The 23,873-nt window shown below is 46.2% G+C and overlaps 1 protein-coding gene across 5 annotated transcripts in view; it reads left to right on the forward strand.

The window, feature by feature from the left end:
- The window catches only part of NFAT5 (nuclear factor of activated T cells 5), a 197,934-nt gene that overhangs the window by 156,199 nt on the left and 17,862 nt on the right, over nt 1–23,873 (forward strand). For 4 of the 5 annotated variants that reach the window (XM_073605848.1, XM_073605849.1, XM_073605851.1 and 1 more), the window contains one exon: nt 1,537–1,611. The exons of the other annotated variant lie outside the window; for it this stretch is intronic. In XM_073605848.1, the coding sequence (XP_073461949.1) occupies nt 1,537–1,611 (75 nt within the window). The remainder of the gene's footprint in view (nt 1–1,536; nt 1,612–23,873) is intronic. 5 annotated transcript variants of the gene reach the window in all.

Consider the following 23,873-nt stretch of genomic DNA (forward strand, 5'->3'; position numbering starts at 1 on the left):
CATTAAGATAAAAAACCTTCTGCCTTTACAACTCTTTAAGGTCCATAAAGACGGCCTATTGTCTCTGCTTCTGATATAAGAGTTGATTCAGATAAAGAATAAAGACGCTGATGTAAAATGGGACTCTCATGGGGGTCCCGATGAAAGGGGAGACTCTGATGAGCAACCTAATGTACGAGGTACTCTGATGGGGACCTTGATGTAAAGGGGGCTCTGATAGGGACCCTGGTGTGAAGGGGGGCTCTGATGGGGACCCTGATGTGAAGGGGGGCTCTGATAGGGACCCTGATGTGAAGGGGGGCTCTGATAGGGACCCTGATGTGAAGGGGGGCTCTGATAGGGACCCTGATGTGAAGGGGGGCTCTGATAGGGACCCTGATGTGAAGGGGGGCTCTGATAGGGACCCTGATGTGAAGGGGGGCTCTGATAGGGACCCTGATGTGAAGGGGGGCTCTGATAGGGACCCTGATGTGAAGGGGGGCTCTGATAGGGACCCTGATGTGAAGGGGGGCTCTGATAGGGACCCTGATGTGAAGGGGGGCTCTGATAGGGACCCTGATGTGAAGGGGGGCTCTGATAGGGACCCTGATGTGAAGGGGGGCTCTGATAGGGACCCTGATGTGAAGGGGGGCTCTGATAGGGACCCTGATGTGAAGGGGGGCTCTGATAGGGACCCTGATGTGAAGGGGGGCTCTGATAGGGACCCTGATGTGAAGGGGGGCTCTGATAGGGACCCTGATGTGAAGGGGGGCTCTGATAGGGACCCTGATGTGAAGGGGGGCTCTGATAGGGACCCTGATGTGAAGGGGGGCTCTGATAGGGACCCTGATGTGAAGGGGGGCTCTGATAGGGACCCTGATGTGAAGGGGGGCTCTGATGGGGGTCCTGATGTAAAGGGGAGACTCTGATGGGGGTCCTGATGTAAAGGGGAGACTCTGATGGGGGTCCTGATGTAAAGGGGAGACTCTGATGGGGGTCCTGATGTAAAGGGGAGACTCTGATAGGGGTCCTGATGTAAAGGGGAGACTCTGATAGGGGTCCTGATGTAAAGGGGAGACTCTGATAGGGGTCCTGATGTAAGGGGAGACTCTGATAGCGGTCCTGATGTAAGGGGAGACTCTGATAGGAGTCCTGATGTAAGGGGAGACTCTGATGAGAACGCTATGGAAGGGAGACTTTGATAGGGATTTTCTTCAGCCAGCAAATATTTAATACAAAATTGCAATGCAGTCCTCGGACTGAAAAGTTTGGAGACCCCGATGTACAGAAATAAAGGACTATTTTCCTTGACTATGTCTTCTCTGAGATCCTGGACCCTCTCCTGGTCTTCTATACATGCAGATGGCAGCTCCAGGAAATCCATTCTCCTGTTAGGATGGCACAAACCATCAGCGGGTATAATTCAATGGCAGGCATTCAGTTGAGGAGCGTTCCATAAACTTCACTGCAGTCCAGTGTTGTCAGCGGCTAGGTTTTGGCCTCTGTACTTGTTTTTGGTCTTAGCTATGTAATTAATTTTTTCGCTTCCATTGACAGCCATTCCAAACCTTCTCATAAAGAAAGAGATTTCCAGCTCCGCACAGTCCTGTACTTTTGAAGACTCTATGAAAGGTATTCATCTGCTTCCTCATGTAGCTTTCATATTGACTCAAAAGTTCACTCCATTTTAATATGGTTGTATCAGTTTAAACAAACAATTGGTCAGAGTTAAAGTGGAACTAAACCCATCGATTTTAACAGCTTAAAAAAAAACAAAACCGTTATATTCCTGTAACGTGCCGAGAATGTAACTGTCACTTTGGTTGCCCTCTCAACTAAACTGTCAAACCATCGATGGCTGTCATAACTGATCACATGTGCAGCACCATGGCAGTTGCAGATCAAGCAGAGGCCAAGATGGCAGCTTACTTGGCTGAAAATGATAGAAGGGTTTAGTTCTGCTTTAACTTGGTTAACTGCCATTTCTGTGCCATAACAACCCCCCCCCCCCCCCCCAATTGCATTAAAAAAAAAATGTCCTGGAGTGCCCTAAAAGCCTTGAAATAATTCACTATTATAGTAATGTAATCTAGCTGCAATGGATTGGCCTTTCCCCCTCCCCTTTTTTCCCTGCTCATTATTGGTCGGTTAAAGTAACTATCATAGCAAAGTGCAAGCGTGAGCGGGGTAAAGCACTGGACCATGGGAGCTGGAGTCGATAATTGTATTGGTATGCCTGGGCTTCTGGGGCCCTATGAGTAAAGATCACTGACCTGCAGGCACTTGGCAATGCTTGCTATGACATGGAAGTGGCAGTTTGGTTTATAAACCATGACCACAGGTTGGAATCGAGAAACTAGTTTACCACTAATGCAAGAAAAAGAAAGTTTTATCTGAAACCATGTATGTATGTGTGCAAACATCCCTACACCCAGAAACTGAGATATGTAAGATTTATATTTACATTTGTTCTAGGCATTTATCGTTCACTTTCTCAGTTGCTATTCATTTCAAAAAGTGCCGCTAAAATGTCAGATTTATGGGACTTCTGAGTAGAAAGTGAACGGCGACTTGGGTCCTGATGATGTGAAGAGCTGTAGGTTTAGTGGTGTTGGTATAGCAGGTTAGGCTCCTCCTAAAACCAGTGTTACCTTCTAACCAGTGAGGGTCCATGGCTGAAGACTAAAAGCTTAAAGTGTTTTTAAACCTAAAAAAAAAAAAATTCTAGTACTGCCTCTTTAATGCAAGATAATATGGTCTGTATTAATGCAATGACATTTACCCCTTTCTATGTTGAATAATACCTGGTTTTTCCTGCCTGCGCCTCTGTTCTTAACAGTAAGCTGAGCACACTAATCATTGCTGTTGATCCATGACAGTGTGGTCAGTTTACGTCTTATATCATGCCGCTGACTGTACAGGCACACTGTGTATGACCGTATATCAGTAAGTTCCATGGTCTGTGGAAAGCCTGTCCTCCTCACTCATCTGTCCTGCCTCCAACCGCTCCTCCCTGCCCATCTGTTCTCCCTCCAGCCTCTCCTCCCTGCCCATCTGTTCTCCCTCCAGCCTCTCCTCACCGCCCATCTGTTCTCTCTCCAGCCTCTCCTCACCGCCCATTTGTTCTCCCTCCAGCCTCTCCTCACCGCCCATCTGTTCTCCCTCCAGCCTCTCCTCACCGCCCATCTGTTCTCCCTCCAGCCTCTCCTCCCTGCCCATCTGTTCTCCCTCCAGCCTCTCCTCCCTGCCCATCTGTTCTCCCTCCAGCCTCTCCTCCCTGCCCATCTGTTCTCCCTCCAGCCTCTCCTCCCTGCCCATCTGTTCTCCCTCCAGCCTCTCCTCACCGCCCATCTGTTCTCCCTCCAGCCTCTCCTCCCTGCCCATTTGTTCTCCCTCCAGCCTCTCCTCACCTCCCATTTGTTCTCCCTCCAGCCTCTCCTCACCGCCCATTTGTTCTCCCTCCAGCCTCTCCTCCCTGCCCATTTGTTCTCCCTCCAGCCTCTCCTCCCTGCCCATCTGTTCTCCCTCCAGCCTCTCCTCACCGCCCATTTGTTCTCCCTCCAGCCTCTCCTCCCTGCCCATTTGTTCTCCCTCCAGCCTCTCCTCCCTGCCCATTTGTTCTCCCTCCAGCCTCTCCTCCCTGCCCATTTGTTCTCCCTCCAGCCTCTCCTCACCGCCCATTTGTTCTCCCTTCAGCCTCTCCTCACCACCCATTTCTTCTCCCTCCAGCCTCTCCTCACCTCCCATTTGTTCTCCCTCCAGCCTCTCCTCACCGCCCATTTGTTCTCCCTCCAGCCTCTCCTCACCGCCCATTTGTTCTCCCTCCAGCCTCTCCTCACCGCCCATTTGTTCTCCCTCCAGCCTCTCCTCACCGCCCATTTGTTCTCCCTCCAGCCTCTCCTCACCGCCCATCCATCCTGCCACCAGCTGTTCCACCCCGCCCATCTTTCTTGTCTCCAGCCTCTCCACCCCGCCCATCTTTCTTGTCTCCAGCCTCCCCTCCCAGCCCATCCATCCTGCCCCCAGCTGTTCCTTCCCGCCCATCTTTCTTGTCTCCAGCTTCCCCTCCCAGCCCATCCATCCTGCTTCCAGCCTGTCCTCCCCGCTCGTCTGTTCTGCTTCCAGCCTCCCCTCCCAGCCCATCCATCCTGCTTCCAGCCTCTCCTCCCCGCTCGTCTGTTCTGCTTCCAGCCTCTCCTCCCCGCCCGTCTGTTCTGCTTCCAGCCTCTCCTCCCCGCTCGTCTGTTCTGCTTCCAGCCTCTCCTCCCCGCTCGTCTGTTCTGCTTCCAGCCTCTCCTCCCCGCTCGTCTGTTCTGCTTCCAGCCTCTCCTCCCCGCCCGTCTGTTCTGCTTCCAGCCTCTCCTCCCCGCCCGTCTGTTCTGCTTCCAGCCTCTCCTCCCCGCCCGTCTGTTCTGCTTCCAGCCTCTCCTCCCCGCCCGTCTGTTCTGCTTCCAGCCTCTCCTCCCCGCCCGTCTGTTCTGCTTCCAGCCTCTCCTCCCCGCCCGTCTGTTCTGCTTCCAGCCTCTCCTCCCCGCCCGTCTGTTCTGCTTCCAGCCTCTCCTCCCCGCCCGTCTGTTCTGCTTCCAGCCTCTCCTCCCCGCCCGTCTGTTCTGCTTCCAGCCTCTCCTCCCCGCCCGTCTGTTCTGCTTCCAGCCTCTCCTCCCCGCCCGTCTGTTCTGCTTCCAGCCTCTCCTCCCCGCCCGTCTGTTCTGCTTCCAGCCTCTCCTCCCCGCCCGTCTGTTCTGCTTCCAGCCTCTCCTCCCCGCTCGTCTGTTCTGCTTCCAGCCTCTCCTCCCCGCTTGTCTGTTCTGCTTCCAGCCTCTCCTCCCCGCTTGTCTGTTCTGCTTCCAGCCTCTCCTCCCCGCTCGTCTGTTCTGCTTCCAGCCTCTCCTCCCCGCTCGTCTGTTCTGCTTCCAGCCTCTCCTCCCCGCTCGTCTGTTCTGCTTCCAGCCTCTCCTCCCCGCTCGTCTGTTCTGCTTCCAGCCTCTCCTCCCCGCTCGTCTGTTCTGCTTCCAGCCTCTCCTCCCCGCCTGTCTGTTCTGCTTCCAGCCTCTCCTCCCCGCCTGTCTGTTCTCCCTCCTGCCTCTCCTCCCCACCCATCTTTCTTGTCTTCAGCCTCCCCTCCCCGCCCGTCCGTTCTGCTTCCAGCCATTCCTCCCCGCCCATCTTTGTCTCCAGCCGTTCCTCCCCGCCTATCTGTTCTGCTTCCAGCCTCTGCTCCCCGCCTGTCTGTTCTCCCTCCAGCCTCTCCTCCCCGCCTATCTGTTCTCCCTCCTGCCTCTCCTCCCTACCCATCTTTCTTGTCTCCAGCCTCGCCTCCCCGCCCATCTTTCTTGTCTCCAGCCTCGCCTCCCCGCCCATCCAGCCTCGCCTCCCGCGCTTCCTCCCCGCCAATCCGTTCTCCCTCCCGCGCTTCCTCCCCGCCCATCCATCCTGCCTCCCGCACTTCCTTCCCGCCAATTCATTCTCCCTGCAGCCTTTCCTCCCCGCCCATACGTTTTTCCTCCAGCCATTGTGCCGCTCCTCCCCTCTTGGAACTGAATGGCCACAAAGTAATTTTCGGCAATGAGGTAGTGCCCCCCAGTCTGTACACACCCGCTAGCAGGTCTACAAATCGCCCGGAAAGCCTTAGTGATCCTGTGACCTGCACTTTAGAAGTGAGCAGTTGAATGTAGGCAAGTTAGTAAAAATAACAATGGATTAGTGGTAGCCTTAGATGCATATATAGAAAAAAAAGTTTTCTACATTTGGTAACTTTACAACTACTTTTAAAACTTATCTCCACATTTAATGTCCCTTTAAATAGCTTAGGCCAAGCTGGCCCAAACAAACTATTTGCTGCACTCACAGGTGTGCTTGCTGGGCGCCCTGTATTAAGCTGTATGTAGCCTCGGCTATAAACAGTAGACAGCGTTGTGTTCCGACAGTGGGATGGGAACAAAATAGAGTCCGGCTGAGATTTACTGGAAGCTTTCTGTTCTATAAATGAATACAAAGCTTCCTCTGCTTGGCTGAGTCGGAGATTGTGATGTCATCTGCCCTGCACCGTGCGGCAGCCAAATGAACTTTGAGATGTCTGTGTGACATTTCAATGAAGTCTGGCCGGACTTCACTGCGTTATAATGCTGATGTAAATGTACCCTGAAAGGGTTTATCATTCTGCTCCCAGCAGAACTATTTGGAGCCCTAACATTGTGCAGCAAAGGACCGCTGCTTCCTGTTTGGCAACAGTGGGCTTTCTGCTGCAGTCCTACATGCTGATTGGAGAGCTCTTGCTTTGGTTCAGCAGGGGGGGGGTGTCAGACCACTGCAGAGAGTCACTGTTGCTACCTTCTTTGCAGCATAATCTCACAAAATTCTTTTGCACTGGGGGCCTGAATGATAAGAGTAAGGCTCGGTTCACACTGGGGCGACTTGGGATCCGACTTGTACGCCCTCAAGTCGCCCCAGAAATAGTTTGAATGGGAGTTAACGCTAGCGTCTTAATAGACGCTACTGAAGTCGCTCCGACTTCAGAGCGTACTCCCTGTACTACTTTGATCCGACTTGGTAGGCGACCTGTACCATAGAAATCAATGGAAGTCGCCTCCAAGTCGGATCTCTCTGTAAAGTCAAGCGACTTTGCAGGGAAAACCCCTCCCTCCCCCCCTCCCTCCCAGAGAGCTGATTGGCCACAGGCGAAGTCGCCTGTCATGCAGGCGACTTCAAGTCGCCTTGTAATTTGCTAAAGTCGCGTCGAAGTCGCCGTGCAAAGTCGCGCTGAAGTCGTGTTGCCCCAGTGTGAACCGAGCCTATGGTAAGGCATTTCTAAATCTTAAAGTGGTTGTAAACCTCGGACATGAAATATGAACAAAGCATATCCCTCTATAGTGTGTACTTGTCTCACTCCAGAGCACTTAGGTGTCCATTTACTAAAACTGGGGGGTGCAAAATCTGGTGCAGCTGTGCATGGTATCCAAACAGCTTCTTAGGCCTGGTTCACACCTATGCATTTTTAGTGCATTTTGCAGATTTGCACTACAGAACGTGTTCCATAGGAAACCATGTTAAATGGATTGTAGTGCAAATCTGCAAAAAGCACAAAAAATTTTGAAACAGGCCTTACGTCCGCTCGGTCAATTTAAATTTTGACAAAATAAGAAAAATGGAAGCTGATTGGTTTCTATTCACAGCTGCACCAGATTTTGCACTCTCCAGTTTTAGTAAAGCAACAGCTAATGCCTCGTACCCTCAATGAGATTATCGGACGAATGTTTATTTTTGCATGCTCTTTTCAAAAATGAAGAGGTTACTAAAGTTATCAAAATTCTCATACAACAGAATAAAAGATCGGAAGTGATGTCCTGTGTTGTAATGTATTTGTATTGTAATTTCGGGCGATAACGGTACTGATTAAACTGAAATCGTACGATCAGGTATTGCATGAGGAAATGTTTTGTGCTTGCACCATCAGATAATATCAGGTGAACTGTCATGATCGGCTATCAAAAGCTGCGTACGAACTTATCGTACGATCGATTTGAAAGCGGTATTATCAGATTATTATACGATCAATTTGAAAGCGGTATTAGATTATCGTACAATCGCTTTGAAAGCGGTATTATCAGATTATCGTACGATCGCTTTGAAAACGGTATTATCAGATTATCGTACGATCGCTTTGAAAGCGGTATTATCAGATTATTATACGATCGATTTGAAAGCGGTATTATCAGATTATTATACGATCGATTTGAAAGCGGTATTAGATTATCGTACAATCGCTTTGAAAGCGGTATTATCAGATTATCGTACGATTGCTTTGAAAGCGGTATTATCAGATTATCGTACGATCGCTTTGAAAACGGTATTATCAGATTATCGTACGATCGCTTTGAAAGCGGTATTATCAGATTATTATACGATCGATTTGAAAGCGGTATTATCAGATTATCGTACGATTGCTTTGAAAGCGGTATTATCAGATTATCGTACGATCGCTTTGAAAGCGGTATTATCAGATTATCGTACGATCGCTTTGAAAGCGGTATTATCAGATTATTATACGATCGATTTGAAAGCGGTATTAGATTATCGTACGATTGCTTTGAAAGCGGTATTATCAGATTATCGTACGATCGCTTTGAAAACGGTATTATCAGATTATCGTACGATCGCTTTGAAAGCGGTATTATCAGATTATTATACGATCGATTTGAAAGCGGTATTATCAGATTATCGTACGATTGCTTTGAAAGCGGTATTATCAGATTATCGTACGATCGCTTTGAAAACGGTATCAGATTATTATACGATCGCTTTGAAAGCGGTATTATCAGATTATTATACGATCGATTTGAAAGCGGTATTAGATTATCGTACAATTGCTTTGAAAGCGGTATTATCAGATTATCGTACGATTGCTTTGAAAGCGGTATTATCAGATTATCGTACGATCGCTTTGAAAGCGGTATTATCAGATTATCGTACGATCGCTTTGAAAGCGGTATTATCAGATTATCGTACGATCGATTTGAAAGCGGTATTAGATTATCGTACGATTGCTTTGAAAGCGGTATTATCAGATTATTATATGATCGATTTGAAAGCGGTATTATCAGATTATCGTACGATTGCTTTGAAAGCGGTATTATCAGATTATCGTACGATTGCTTTGAAAGCGGTATTATCAGATTATCGTACGATCGCTTTGAAAGCGGTATTATCAGATTATCGTATGATCGCTTTGAAAGCGGTATTATCAGATTATCGTACGATCGCTTTGAAAGCGGTATTATCAGATTATCGTACGATTGCTTTGAAAGCGGTATTTTCCATACGATTTTCAGATCTTGTGTACGGGCCAGAAGTGTCATTTCTGTCTGCTGCTTTGTTCATCTGCTATCAGCATGAGTCGCTTCTGGCAAGGTTTCCTGACACCAGGAGAAAAAAAAAAGGGAAAAATGGTGACAAGGGAGGGAGCTCCAGCTGATTGACATCCTCATTTCTGTTCCTGTGAGCTGTGTGAAGAGGGGTTGTGTCCCTTCCCTCCAATTGGCTTTCGGAGCTCGTCTCACGGAGCTCTGCAGAGTGTAACTTCAGCTTCTCCCCCCCCCCCCCCCCTCTTTTTTTTTTTTTTTTTAATGCTCAGACAAGCTTTATAAATTCTGGACTTTGGCTGTAGAGAAGACTGCAGATAAACAGGTACATCTTATGTAGGAGGATTTGTTTAATCTCTGTGTATCACCTGAGACCAGTCACTTTACCGGGTATGTGTGAGGGTTTACATCCACTTCAATTTTTATTCAGCCCTATTTAAGCCCTTGGCACCGGCTTCCGCCGGCCCTTTAAGGGGTTTGGCATTCCGGGTGGTGGGGCGAGGCTTGTGACTGCTGTGATTGGCTGTCATGGTGGTCACATGATAGGGAGCTTTTCGTGCCACCGGGAGCGCGCATGTTGCACAGCTTTATTGCCGCAAATAATCAGCGCCAAGTCCCCACCACCGAGAGGCCACATATCTGTGTGCTGCCGGCGTTCTATCGAGAAATGCATCCCGTCGGAAAATGCCTCCGATGGGTCTGCGCATGCGCAGTACCAAACGTCACTCCAGATGATATGTTGATTAGCTGGCCTGACGTCAACAGAGCGCATGCGCAGATCATTGGAGGCATTTTTCGGACGGGAGACAGTATTCGAAGGGCAGTATTGGACGCTATGCAAACAGCGGGGGGGAGAATGTACTTGTCAGATTGTGCCTCGCTGCTGCCGGGTGGGTTTTCTGTGTGCTGAAGGGGCATGTTTTGTCCGTGTTGCAGGGCGGGTTTAGTGTGTTGAATGGCGGGTTTTGCCTATGTGTGAGGGCGGGTTGCAACACACACAAAACCCCGCCCTTCAACACACCCAGAACCCCGCCCTTCAACACACCCAGAACCCGCCCCACAACAGCGAGGCTTAGTCAGACAGCTACGCAGGGTGGCCAACCTCCAGCAGCATTTTTTACTGACAAAACATGGGAAATTTACTGACTGAGCCTTTTTTTTTTTTTTTTTTTTTTTTTTTTTTTTCTGGCAACCTGCAAAAATTACATAACTCCTATTGAAAACTAATACAGTGAATATTTGAACAACATACACATGATGTGGAAACACTGACAATACCCATAACAAAGTAATTTGCCTGATTACACCTAAAGAGGAAGTAAACCCCGATGGGTTTTACTTCCTCTTTTGCTCCCTGCAAGGCCTGTAAATTAAAAGCATAATGCATACTAGCCCATTATGTGACACCTGCAAACGAAGCCCGTGGTGTCCCCTGTGCAGGCCGCGTCCATCTTCACCCCTCTTCATTATGGGGGGGCCGCAGACTCCGGCTCTGTAACTGGCCGGAGCCACGTGACGTCACACCCGTCACATGACGCGCGGGAGCCGTCAGTCACGGTACACGCTGGGGGAAGAAACTGCACGGTGGTCCGTTTCTTCACAGTGCATGCGCCGATGACATCGGCGCACTACAAGTGAAATATCTCCTAAACGGCGCACGTTTAGGAGATATTGCCACTACATATAGGTAAGCCTTATTTTTACAAACTGTCAGTAAATTTACTGGCAGTTGGCAACCCTGCAACTACGTTCCCCCCGCTGTTTGCATAGCGTCGGATAATGCTTCTGACGATCTGCACATGCGCTGTGTTGACGTCACGCCAGCTGATCAACATATAAGCTGGAATGATGTTTAGGGCTGAAACAACTAATCGATTAATCGACTATGAAATTAATCGATTACTATTTTCATCGATTAACCAGCCAGTAACATAATGGGGTTAAAAAAAGACTAAAATGAGCCCTTTATAGTACAAAAAGAGCAAATAATCGCTACTGTAAATATTAATTTCACAGTTCTACAGTAAAAAACTGAACCCCTAACAGTAGTGAATATCTGCTTTTTTTTGTACTATAAAGGGCTAATTTTAGTTTTTTTAACCCCATTATGTTACTAAATGTCTTAGACCTGGTTCACATCTATGTGTTTTTTGGTGCTTTTTGCAGAAACTCACTACAGTTCATTTACAGTGGGGACGGAAAGTATTCAGACCCCCTTTAATTTTTTTTCACTCTTTGTTATATTGCAGCCATTTGCTAAAATCATTTAAGTTCATTTTTCTCCTCATTAATGTACACACAGCACCCCATATTGTACACACAGCACCCCATATTGTACACACAGCACCCCATATTGTACACACAGCACCCCATATTGTACACACAGCACCCCATATTATACACACAGCCCCCCATATTGTACACACAGCACCCCATATTGTACACACAGCACCCCATATTGTACACACAGCACCCCATATTGTACACACAGCACCCCATATTATACACACAGCCCCCCATATTGTACACACAGCACCCCATATTATACACACAGCCCCCCATATTGTACACACAGCACCCCATATTGTACACACAGCACCCCATATTGTACACACAGCACCCCATATTGTACACACAGCACCCCATATTGTACACACCGCACCCCATATTGTACACACCGCACCCCATATTGTACACACAGCTCCCCATATTGTACACACAGCACCCCATATTGTACACACAGCCCCCCATATTGTACACACAGCACCCCATATTGACAGAAAAACACAGAATTGTTGACATTTTTGCAGATTTATTAAAAAAGAAAAACTGAAATATCACATGGTCCTAAGTATTCAGACCCTTTGCTGTGACACTCATATATATAACTCAGGTGCTGTCCATTTCTTCTGAACATCCTTGAGATGAGTCCCAGCTGTGTTTGATTATACTGATTGGACTTGATTAGGAAAGCCACACACCTGTCTATATAAGACCTTACAGCTCACAGTGCATGTCAGAGCAAATGAGAATCATGAGGTCAAAGGAACTGGCTGAAGAGCTCAGAGACAGAAATGTGGCAAGGCACAGATCTGGCCAAGGTTACAAAAAAATGTCTGCTGCACTTAAGGTTCCTAAGAGCACAGTGGCCTCCATAATCCTTAAATGGAAGACGTTTGGGACGACCAGAACCCTTCCTAGAGCTGGCCGTCCGGCCAAACTGAGCTATCGGGAGAGAAGAGCCTTGGTGAGAGAGGTAAAGAAGAACCCAAAGATCACTGTGGCTGAGCTCCAGAGATGCAATCGGGAGATGGGAGAAAGTTGTAGAAAGTCAACCATCACTGCAGCCCTCCACCAGTCGGGGCTTTATGGCAGAGTGGCCCGACGGAAGTCTCTCCTCAGTGCAAGACACATGAAAGCCTGCATGGAGTTTGCTAAAAAAAACACCTGAAGGACTCCAAGATGGTGAGAAATAAGATTCTCTGGTCTGATGAGACCAAGATAGAACTTTTTGTCCTTAATTCTAAGCGGTATGTGTGGAGAAAACCAGGCACTGCTCATCACCTGTCCAATACAGTCCCAACAGTGAAGCATGGTGGTGGCAGCATCATGCTGTGGGGGTGTTTTTCAGATGCAGGGACAGGATGACTGGTTGCAATCGAGGGAAAGATGAATGCGACCAACTACAGGGATATCCTGGATGAAAAACTTCTCCAGACTGCTCAGACTACCTTCCAACAAGACAATGACCCTAAACACACGGCTAAATTAACGAAGGAGTGGCTTCACAACAACTTCATGACTGTTCTTGAATGGCCCAGCCAGAGCCCTGACTTAAACCCAATTGAGCATCTCTGGAGAGACCTAAAAATGGCCGTCCACCAACGTTTACCATTCAAGCTGACAGAACTGGAGAGGATCTGCAAGGAGGAATGGCAGAGGATCCCCAAATCCAGGTGTGAAAAACTTGTTGCATCTCCCAAAAAGACTCATGTCTGTATTAGATCAAAAGGAGCTTCTACTAAATACTGAGCAAAGGGTCTGAATACTTAGGACCATGTGATATTTCAGTTTTTTTTTTTTTTTTTTTTTTAATAAATTCTGTGTTTTTTTTGTCTGTTATGGGGTGCTGTGTGTACAATATGGGGTGCTGTGTGTACAATATGGGGTGATGTGTGTACAATATGGGGTGCTGTGTGTACATTAATCAGGAAAAAAAATGAACTTAAATGATTTTAGCAAATGGCTGCAATATAACAAAGAGTGAAAAATTTGAGGGGGTCTGAATACTTTCCATCCCCACTGTACATGGTTTCCTATGGGACACGTTCACATCTATGCTTTTTTCAGCCGCTTTCAGTTTATATAGTATATACAGTATATCTCTTCTCATAGTTTATACAGTATATCTCTTCTCATAGTTTATACAGTATATCTCTTCTAATAGTTTATACAGTATATCTCTTCTAATAGTATATACAGTATATCTCTTCTAATATATACAGTATATCTCCTCTAATAGTATATACAGTATATCTCTTCCAATAATTTATACGGTATATCTCCTCTAATAGTACATACATTGTATATCCCCTCCTAATAGTATATACAGTATATATCTCCTCTAATAGTATATCTCTTCTAATAGTATATACAGTATATCTCCTCTAATAGTTTATACAGTATATCTCCTCTAATAGTATATACAGTGTATATCCCCTCCTAATAGTATATACGGTATATATCTCCTCTAATAGTATATACAGTATATATCTCCTCTAACAGTATATCTCTTCTAATAGTATATACAGTATATCTCCTCTAATAGAATATACAGTATATCCCCTCTAATGGTATATACAGTATATCTCTTCTGTCTGTTATTCTCAGAATGGATTAGATATTTTACTCCCTAACCATATAGTTGGTCATTTATATTTAGCACTGCATAGAGATATTTAAGAATAAATTGCCTTTTTTTTTAAACTTTAGGCCAACTGATTATGAAAATAATCGTTAGTTGCAGCCCTGATGATGTTTGGTACTGCGTAAGCGTCGACCCATTTTTCCCCTGGAGGCATTTCTCGATAGAACACCGGCACCTAGGGGTTAAATACGTGTTCTTTTTGCTGAAACCTAGTTGAGCTTTCAAGTGACATTATAAATGCTTCTGGTGTCTGTGTACTGCTTTGCTTTATGGAAATGTCGTGTGATTTGCTTATCATCGGCATAAAGTACACGAATTTCAGCCTGCCTGTAGGGAAATAACACAAACGTGTGACAAAGAATCAGCAGGATTCACGAGGGTCATCTGAGCACATGAAGGGGCCCGTCCAGCACAGCCGTGGCATTTAAATGGGTAATAAAGTTGTTTACAGCCACTTCCCCTCTGGGCTCCTTCAACGTGACCGGTGTTTTTTGGTAGGTTGATCTGCATTGCCCTTCTCCCAGGATGAAGCTATGGAATGCGGGTTTGTGAATGGCGGGACGTAATGGAGTTGACTTGTGACTTCGAATAAAAGGGGGGGAGACGCCGAAGCGAAATGGGGGCAAATAACTTCTCACTAATTCCTTAAACACACAATGGCCTGTGGGAATTTTTCTCGCCCATAGAAAGAATACAAGCCCAGGTGATGGGGCAACATCGACCAGCTTTGCTGAGGTTATTTTGCAGTGCCAGACGGCCGTAAAACAAACCAGCGTCTGCAGCCCGCTCCAAATAACGAGACAGACACGCGGGGTCCTTGCCAGGGAACTCCTGTATAGGATTCTAAAATTGCTTTAAAAACCTCAGAGAGGCTTAGGGAACAGTTCCTGTTTTTCCTGCCCAAGACCAGCCAAGAAAATAAGATGCCTCATAATTTCCTCAGTTTGAAAAAAATCAGACTGAGAACTTAAGTATTAATGCTAGACGAGGATCAGACATCTCGAATCTCCTAAATGCTTCCCGAACAGGCAGAAAAATGTTAAACACAAATCTGCCAATCCTCCAGGGTAAAGAGAAAGTAAAGTGTATTTTCATTGAGTTCATACTTCTTTCTTTTTTTTGTTTTTTTGTTTTTTTTTTTTTGTTTTTATGTTTTTCTTCAAACATTTTATTGAGAAATGTAATACAGATTACAGGGTTAAAGGGAGGGTCATTCCAAAATTACAAGGAGAGGTAATAATAATGTATATAAAATATCAAAGGAGGAAATTGGGACGCAGCCCGTATTTTTAACAGAAGTTTGAAAATCGGTCATATACAGTGCCTTGCAAAAGTATTCACCCCCTTGGCTTTTTAAATATGTTGTTACATTACAGCCTTTAGTTCAATTTTTTTTTAATCTGAAATTATATGTGATGGATCAGAACACACAAGTCTAAGTTGGTGAAGTAAAATTAAAAAAATACATAACTAAAACAATTTTTCAAAAATTAAAAACTGGCATGTGCATATGTATTCACCCCCTTTGTTATGAAGCCCATAAAAAGCTCTGTTGCAACCAATTACCTTCAGAAGCCACATAATTAGTGAAATGATGTCCACCTGTGTGCAATCTAAGTGTCACATGACCTGTCATTACATATACACACCTTTTTGAAAGGCCCCAGAGGCTGCAACACCTAAGCAAGAGGCACCACTAACCAAACACTGCCATGAAGACCAAGGAACTCTCCAGACAAGTAAGGGACTATGTTGTTGAGAAGTACAAGTCAGGGTTAGGTTATAAAAAAAAATATCCAAATCTTTGATGATCCCTAAGAGCACCATCAAATCTATCATAACCCAATGGAAAGAACATGGCACAACAGCAAGCCTGCCAAGAGACGGCCGCCCACCAAAACTCACGGGCCGGGCAAGGAGGGCATTAATCAGAGAGGAGCACAGAGACCTAAGGTAACCCTGGAGGAGCTGCAGAGTTCCACAACAGAGACTGGAGTATATGTCCATAGGATGACAATAAGCCGTACGCTCCATAGAGTTGGGCTTTATGGCAGAGTGGCCAGAAGAAAGCCATTACTTTCAGCAAAAAACAAAATGGTACGTTTTGAGTTTTCGAAAAGGCATGTGGGAGACTCCCAAAATGTATGGAGGAAGGTGCTCTGGTCTGATGAGAGTAAAATTGAACTTTATGGCCATCAAAGAAAACGCTATGTCTGGCACAAACTCAACACATCACATCACTCAAAGAACACCATCCCCACCGTGAAACATGGTGGCAGCATTATGCTGTGGGGATGTTTTTCAGCAGTCGGGACTGGGAAACTAGTCAGAGTTGAGTGAAAATGGATGGTGCTAAATAGAGGGATATTATTGAGCAAAACCTGTAGCACTCTGTGTGTGATTTGAGGCTAGGACGGAGGTTCAACTTCCAGCAGGACAATGACTCCAAACACACTGCTAAAGCAACACTTGAGTGGTTTAAGGGGAAACATGTAAATGTGTTGGAATGGCCTAGTCAAAGCCCAGACCTCAATCCAATAGAAAATCTGTGGTCAGACTTAAAGATTGTTCAGAAGCGCAAACCATCCAATATGAAGGAGCTGGAGCAGTTTTGCAAGGAGAAATGGGCAAAAATCCCAGTGGTAAGATGTGGCAAGCTCATAGAGACTTATCTAAAGCGACTTGGAGCTATGATAGTCGCAAAAGGTGGCTCTACAAAGTATTGACTTTGGGGGGTGAATAGTTATGCACATTGACTTTTTCTGTTATTTTGTCCTATTTGTTCTTTGCTTCACAATAAAAAAAAAAAATCTTCAAAGTTGTGGGCATGTTCTGTAAATAAAATGATGCAAATCCTCAAACAATCCATGTTAATTCCAGGTTGTGAGGCAACAAAACGCGAAAAATGCCAAGAGGGGGGGTTGAATACTTTTGCAAAGCACTGTAGGTGAGAACCATTATCCTGACACATAGAAGTTCAGGAACCTAAGTGCCGGTTCACACTAGACGCGGCACGACTTGCAGGTCGCCTCACCGAGGCGACCTGCACACGACTGCGGGGCAACTTGCAAGACGACTTCTGTATAGAAGTCTATGCAAGTCGCCCCCAAAGTAGTACAGGAACCTTTCTTCTAAGTCGGAGCGACTTGCGTCGCTCCGATTAGAACGGTTCCATTGTACAGAACGGGAGGCGACTTGTCAGGCGGCTAGGTCGCCTGACAAGTCGCCTCCGTGTGAACCGAGGACTCGCGTGGGTAGGGGTCTGCCGTCAAGAGACGCTGGGGTGCGGGGCCCACTAAGATGTCAATGATCTGGGGTGCATAATTCTCTGTATCACAGATCAGTGTAGCTAAGCAAAGGGAAATGCCCTAAGGGGGGAGAGCGATCCAAAAAGGGATCTAGGAGAAAAGAGGAGGGGATAGGGAAAGAGAGGGGGGGGGCAAGGGGGAGATGAGAAAGAGGAATATAAAATAACAAACATGTTATACTAGCCTGTTCTGTGTAATGGTTTTGCAAAGAGCAACCCGGATCCTCCTCTTCTTGGGTCCCCCACCAGCCCTCTATTAGGATACCGTAAAAAAGCACACAGGAGGGCGCAAGCAGCTAGTGAATTACTAAAGGTTCATTATGTAATAAACCGCCAAATCCATACTCCCAAAAGTTGGATTTACATGAGCATAATAATATACCAAAGGAGAGAAGGTATTTTGCTTCTCATCTAATAAAGATAAAGCACCACTTCCCTTGAAAGATGATTAGAAATTTTAAGGATATATTTGGGATTGAGGTGCTAAATTGGAACAAAATCGTTTATAAAAAGTAGAAATTTATTAGAACATTAAAAACAAACATACAAAGGGTAAGTATTGATATTACAGTACTAATACATGTGCTGACTGATTTCACCTCTACATGTTTCGCCTTGGTAATTGGCTTCTTCAGGAGAATTTATTGATATCAGGCACAGTGAGCACTAGAAGTAAACAGAATTTTTAGAAAAATAGGACAATCAAGAGTCACAAAAACATCAGAGATATGCAACACAGGTTTACAAATTAGAGATATTCATCGATTGGCGAAATACCTAACGCCAAAGCCATAATTGGTCATAACTATTACCTGTATTTTCAAAAACTATTTGTATATAAATTGAGGCTCCAGAGTCATGGGGATATGAAAGATCGAATCATCAGTTATAACCATAGAGGGGGATGTATCTAGAGTAACAGTATACCAAATCCAGTGCCTGTGCCCCATGGCCTGACCTGATGCACCACCTCATTAGCAAACGAATGTGTTTTTTCGGAAGCTCTGAGGAAGGGTGTCATCCCTGAAACACATCATACAATAAAAGAAAACTGTAAACGCAGAGATATGTGTACCTCTATACATGCAACAGACAATGTCTGTAAAGAACACAGTCACAGTTCATTAGTCCATATGATAAACTGAACAATATCAAATCCTAAAAGGAATGGTGGTGGGCGGCAGCTATCCTTAGAGAGAAGCCAGCTCTGTGATAGGAAGACAAGGGAACAAGAAGGAAGCGTCACCTAAGTGCAATAAGTTAAGTAGGGTTTTAATGACACAACAATTAATGCACTTACAAGAAGGTGAATAAGATCAGGCTCATCTGTGTTATGGGCAGAAGGTGCTGTCCGGTCGCTGGTCCATCCTATTCCATGGGTAGGCAATCGTGGGAGACGAGATGTACAGTCTTTTCCTGCGGCCACCAGGAAGAAAGCCAGGTCCGACATGGAACGCAGACGATGACGTTACCGGAAGCAGAACCAGGGGAAGCAACTCCTCCTACAGGCTTTGAGGCCTGTAGAAGGAGCAGTTGACTCCGAGCGCGTAGCCTGTGTGTTCTCTCCCAGATTTCTCTCCCTTGTTGCTTCCCCTGGTTCCGCTTCCGGTGACGTCATCATCTGCGTTCCACCTGTGTCCCACATCGGACCTGGCTGTCTTCCTGGTGGCTGCAGGAAAAGACTGTACATCTCGTCTCCCACAATTGCCTACCCGTGGAATAGGATGGACCAGCGACCGCACTGCACCTTGTGACCATAGCACAGATGAGCCTGATCTTGTTCACCTTCTTGTAAGTACATTAACTGTTGTGTCATTAAAACCCTACTTAACTTATTGCACTTAGTTGGCGCTTCCTTCTTGTTCCCTTGTCCTGAAACGCATCAGCTTGCCAGTATGGTGGAGCATCAGGTCAGGCCATGGGACTACAATAATGAGCATCAGATGAAGGCCCAGTTGGTTCTTTGGTCAGGAGCCCTTTGCGGTTTATCTAGTAGCTGTATACTCTTTTCATCTATACCTTGTGGTAACTGCAGCAAGTGTCCTTTCTTTGGGTGGGATTAGGCAGTAGATGTAATCAGATGGTCACACGAGGTGATACTGGTCCGTGTTTTGATGCCTTTGTACTTCCCCGAATTCATGTAAGAACAAAGTCAACTCTTTTGATGTTGATAAGATCAGAACATGGGTCCGTTCAGAGCATTGACTTTGTGGCCTGCTTCCTGCCAGTCCCCAGTCAGGAAGAGATCCAGTCATGGCTGTACTATGCCATACCCAGCTTCTTCAAGTATTTCCTGGCCAGGATCTGGAGACTTATCAAAGGTTCCCACAGAGATTGCGAGCACGGGACTGGCAGTGTCTAGGCTAAGGGCCTAGAAGAACAGAGGATATAAAATGTAACAGCTAAGCGAGAGAACAGATGGCAATGTGAGATGTTTCTCCACAAACGTCTCTCGGCGTCTTCTCAGATTAAACGGCTCTATTTTTGGACTTTGAGCAAATATTCCATGTGTACTGCTGGCTCCTATCCATTTTATTCACGTGAGAGACTGAGCATGCCACTTTTTAAGCAAATAAGGATATGGGCTGTTTATTTACAAATGATATAACATTTTCAGTGCATTGAAAGTACACTATATTACCAAAAGTATTGGGACACCTGCCTTTACACGCACATGAACGTTTAATGACATCCAAGTCTTAGTCCGTAGGGTTTAATATTGAGTTGGCCCACCCTTTTGCAGCTATAACAGCTTCAACTCTTCTGGGAAGGCTGTCAACAAGGTTTGAGAGTGTGTCTATGGGAATGTTTCACCATTCTTCCAGAAGCGCATTTGTGATGTTGGACGAGAAGGCCTGGCTTGCAGTCTCCGCTCTAATTCATCCCAAAGGTGTTCTATCAGGTTGAGGCCAGTCATGTTCCTCCACCCCAAACTCAATCATCCATGTCTTTTATGGACCTTGCTTTGTGCACTGGTCCAAATCATTTGGTGGAGGAGGATTATGGTGGGGGGTTGTTTTCAGGGGTTGGGCTTGGCCCCTTAGTTTCGGTGAAGGGAACTCTTAAGGGGTCGGCAGACATTTTGGACACTTTCATGCTCCCAACTTTGTGGGAACAGTTTGGGGATGGTCCCTTCCTGTTCCAACATGACTGCACAAAGCAAGGCCCATAAAGACATGGATGAGCGAGTTTGGGGTGGAGGAACTTGACTGGCCTGCAGAGAGTGTGAGGGACCTCAAACCTTCTGTGCTGCAGCTCCCCCCAGACTGACCCTTTTATTTACCTGAGCCTGATCCAATCCAGCTATGTGCACTAGCGCAGTGGCCCCAGCCGCTGCCTCTCTCCTCATTGGACAGATTGATAGCAGCAGGAGCCATTGGCTCCTGCTGCTGCCAATCAGATTCAATGACATGGGAGCGGGGGGGGGGGGTCTGGGGCCAAGTCCCGTTGTCTATCAGTGGACGCAGCAGCGGGTCTCGGGAGCGAGCCTGCATGGGTGTCCTAGTAAAAGCGGCTCTCTGTGGGGGCACCTGATGAAGAGGAGGGGCCAGGAGCAACGGTGGGACACCCCAGAAGAAGAGGATCAGGGGTGCTCTGTGCAAAACCACTGAGAAGGTAAGTATAGGTATGTTTGTTATATTTATTTAAAAAAAAACAAAAAACGAGGGTTTACAACCCCTTTAAGGCCCAGCTAAAGTCCAGGAACAGATATACACGCACACAGACCTCCATTTTTATACTTTTGCTTGACTTTCACGCCATCCTATATTTTGTCTTGAAATTCGTATTCACTGATATTTCTTTTTTCTGTACACTGACATCCTTGTGCCATTTGTGGGGCAGGTCGGTGTTGCTCATAGCAATCAGCCAGGTGAGGACAAGACCTCTCCATTGTAGAAACCCGTGTTGTACCGGTATGCCGTGTTTCTGTACGACCAATTTTCTGTTCAGCCTAATATTTAAAAATGAGCTGGGCCTGTAATTGCAGGTGCCGTGCTTTTTCAGCCTGTGGCGAAACCGTGCCGCTATTTTAAGGTTTATCCTTGAATCGCCTTTGCGTAGTCCTTGGGGCAGAGTCTTAAATCAGACAACACAGCACAGGAGTTCTCCCATCTCATCCAAGCAGAGGGGTCCTCTGTGGTCAGTGCACGGCTTTCACATCTATGCGTTGTGATAATCGCACCTGTGCAAAAATTGAAATACCTGATATTATGTAACTTTGCAGTAAAACCTTTTGCACTGCGGCAAGTGCTATGTAAGGTAAAAGAAATTGCCAAAATGATGATAGATAGATCTCTCTCTCTATATCTATCTCTATAGATATAGATATATAGATAGAGAGAGAGATATAGATATAGATATCTATATATAGATATAGATATCTATATGTATATATCTATCTATATCTATAGATATATCTATATCTATAGATATAGATATATCTATATATATATATATCTTTTTTCGTTTTGAATAGAGTGGAGAGGGATTACAACACCCATCAGCTTTTATTGCTGTCTGTGTCCCCGTTAGGGAGATAAAAAAAAAAAAAAAAACCCTGTAAGACAAAGTCATAATGAGCTAGTATGCATCGCATACTAGCTCATTATAAAATGCTCATCTTAGATTGAATCTGTTGCAGCGGTCCCCGCACACCGCTGTGACCGGCGACATGTCTCCCCGGAGTTATTTCCGCTTTCGCGGGCACCAGCGATGTGTTTGGCCAGAGCTGCGTTGATGTGACTCCCACGCATGCGCACAGGAGCCGCCGGTCACAGCACCGGTCCTGAAGAAACGCCACTAGCAGGCCTTTTCCTCAGTGCGCATGCGCCGATGACGTCAGCGCAAGCGCATATGGTAAATATCTCCTGAACCGTGCAGGTTTAGGAAATATTTAGACCCCTTTCACACTGAGATGTTTTTCAGGCGCTTTTGGGCTAAAAATAGCGCCTGTAAATCGCCTGAAAAACGTCTCCCCTGCAGTCTCCGTGTGAATGCCAGAGGGATTTCACACCGAGGTGATGTGCTGGCAGGACGTTAAAAAGACTCCTGCAAGCAGCATCTTTTTGAGCGGTGTGTACAACGCTCCTTCACTGCTCCTGCCTATTGAAATGAATGGGCACCACTGCCGGACCGCCGGCAAAGTGCCGCTGCAGCGGCACTTTGCAGGTTGTTTTAGCCCTTTTTCGGCTGCTAGCGGGGGTTAAAAGAGCACCCCAGCAGCCAAAAACCCCTGCAAAAACGACGATAAAGCATCACTAAAAATAGCGGCGCTTTACCGCAGATGGCGCAGACGCCCAAGTGTGAAAGGGACGTCACAGTACCTCTAGGTAAGCCTTATTATAGTCTTGCCTGTAGGTACAAGTGGTGTGACTAGGTTTACAACCACTAAAAGTGAAAGTAAAGAAAATCCCAAATTTTGGGTTGACATCAGAACAGTAATAGAGGGGAAATCTTCCAATGGGGACACTAGTTCTGGGATTCCCTCACTTCCTGTTTTGGAAATGGGACTGGAAGTGAAGGTAAAAAAAAAAAAACCTGACAGGGTTATAACTCTCCCTTTCACTATCCAAACTGGGGAAAAAAGGTTTTGCATTTGGTTACACTTTAAAGGAGAAGTAGGGGTCTTTTGGCCTTCAATACCATACTGTATACTCTGTACCAGTCTCACCACCCAGCAGTTCTGGGATGGCAACGTAATGCCGCCACCGGCACGTTGGTTTCCGCCTCCTATACATGTTACGTCCAACAGGCAGAACATCTTCAGTAGGAACCTATATAAAAGACAAAAACCTAGCACTAGCAATAAAAGGTACAACTGCTCATGAAATAGGTCTCTTTCAGACAGGCAGTTGGAGGGGGTGGTGGTAAAAATGGGCAGCTGAGCCGGCCGGACGGGTAAAAATGCTGCTGCATTTTTATCTCGCAGTCCCACTTATCAATCTCATCCATTGAGTTCATCCATTCAGTTCAGTGTGGAGGTATAGAGTTAAATCAGGTGATGAGGTGAAAGTATAACACCTCACGGCCTGTCAAATGTCCTCTGAAAAGCACTGTGACTGGAAGGAGAGACTGCAAAGACACAAAGAAATGGCGCCCTGCCCTACTACATTATCTCATGTAACTTTTATCAATAGTAAACTTCATAAAATGTACTTGTAAACCATGTATTAATGTCAGATATCAGGCTGCTACTCCATAGTGAGGTAGTTTATCAGGCATAGCATGTTCCCAAGCTGAGGAGAACTCCAACTGGGATCCCATCTGACCAACGGGTTTCGAGTGCTGAACCCTCTTCTTCAGGGCCAAATTTTGTTATGAAGAAGAGGGTTCAGCCCTCGAAGAGCATTAGCAAGCTTGGATCCCGGTTGGAGATCTCCTTGGCTTGGGAGCATGATATGCTGACATTACTACATGGTTTGATGTTACTGGAAGCAGAGAGCCTCTGGTACAGTGGTAATTTCTGAAGAACAGGTGGCAGGCTTCCAGCATGCAAGTGCTGACCCAGGAAGAACTTGGCCAGGTAGAACATCAGAATGTCTCCTAGGCAATGCTTTCCTGCCAGATCCCTCCTCCCCCTCTCCATACGATCAGCTCCTCAGGCCCTCTCCTTCCAGATCTTGCAGCTCTTCACATTTGCCCAGGTCTGTGTTGCATGGATACTGAGGTTACCAGTTAACTGGGTTAGGAAGCACAAGACATTTGTCCTAAGGAGACAGGAAATATAGGGGCCATGGAGACAGATATTTATGCTAGCTAGTCCTAGTGATCCTCAGAACATGCACTGTTGATTGGGTAAGGC

This window comes from Aquarana catesbeiana, linkage group LG11, assembly GCF_042186555.1.
Source record: "Aquarana catesbeiana isolate 2022-GZ linkage group LG11, ASM4218655v1, whole genome shotgun sequence".
Taxonomy (NCBI): domain Eukaryota; kingdom Metazoa; phylum Chordata; class Amphibia; order Anura; family Ranidae; genus Aquarana; species Aquarana catesbeiana.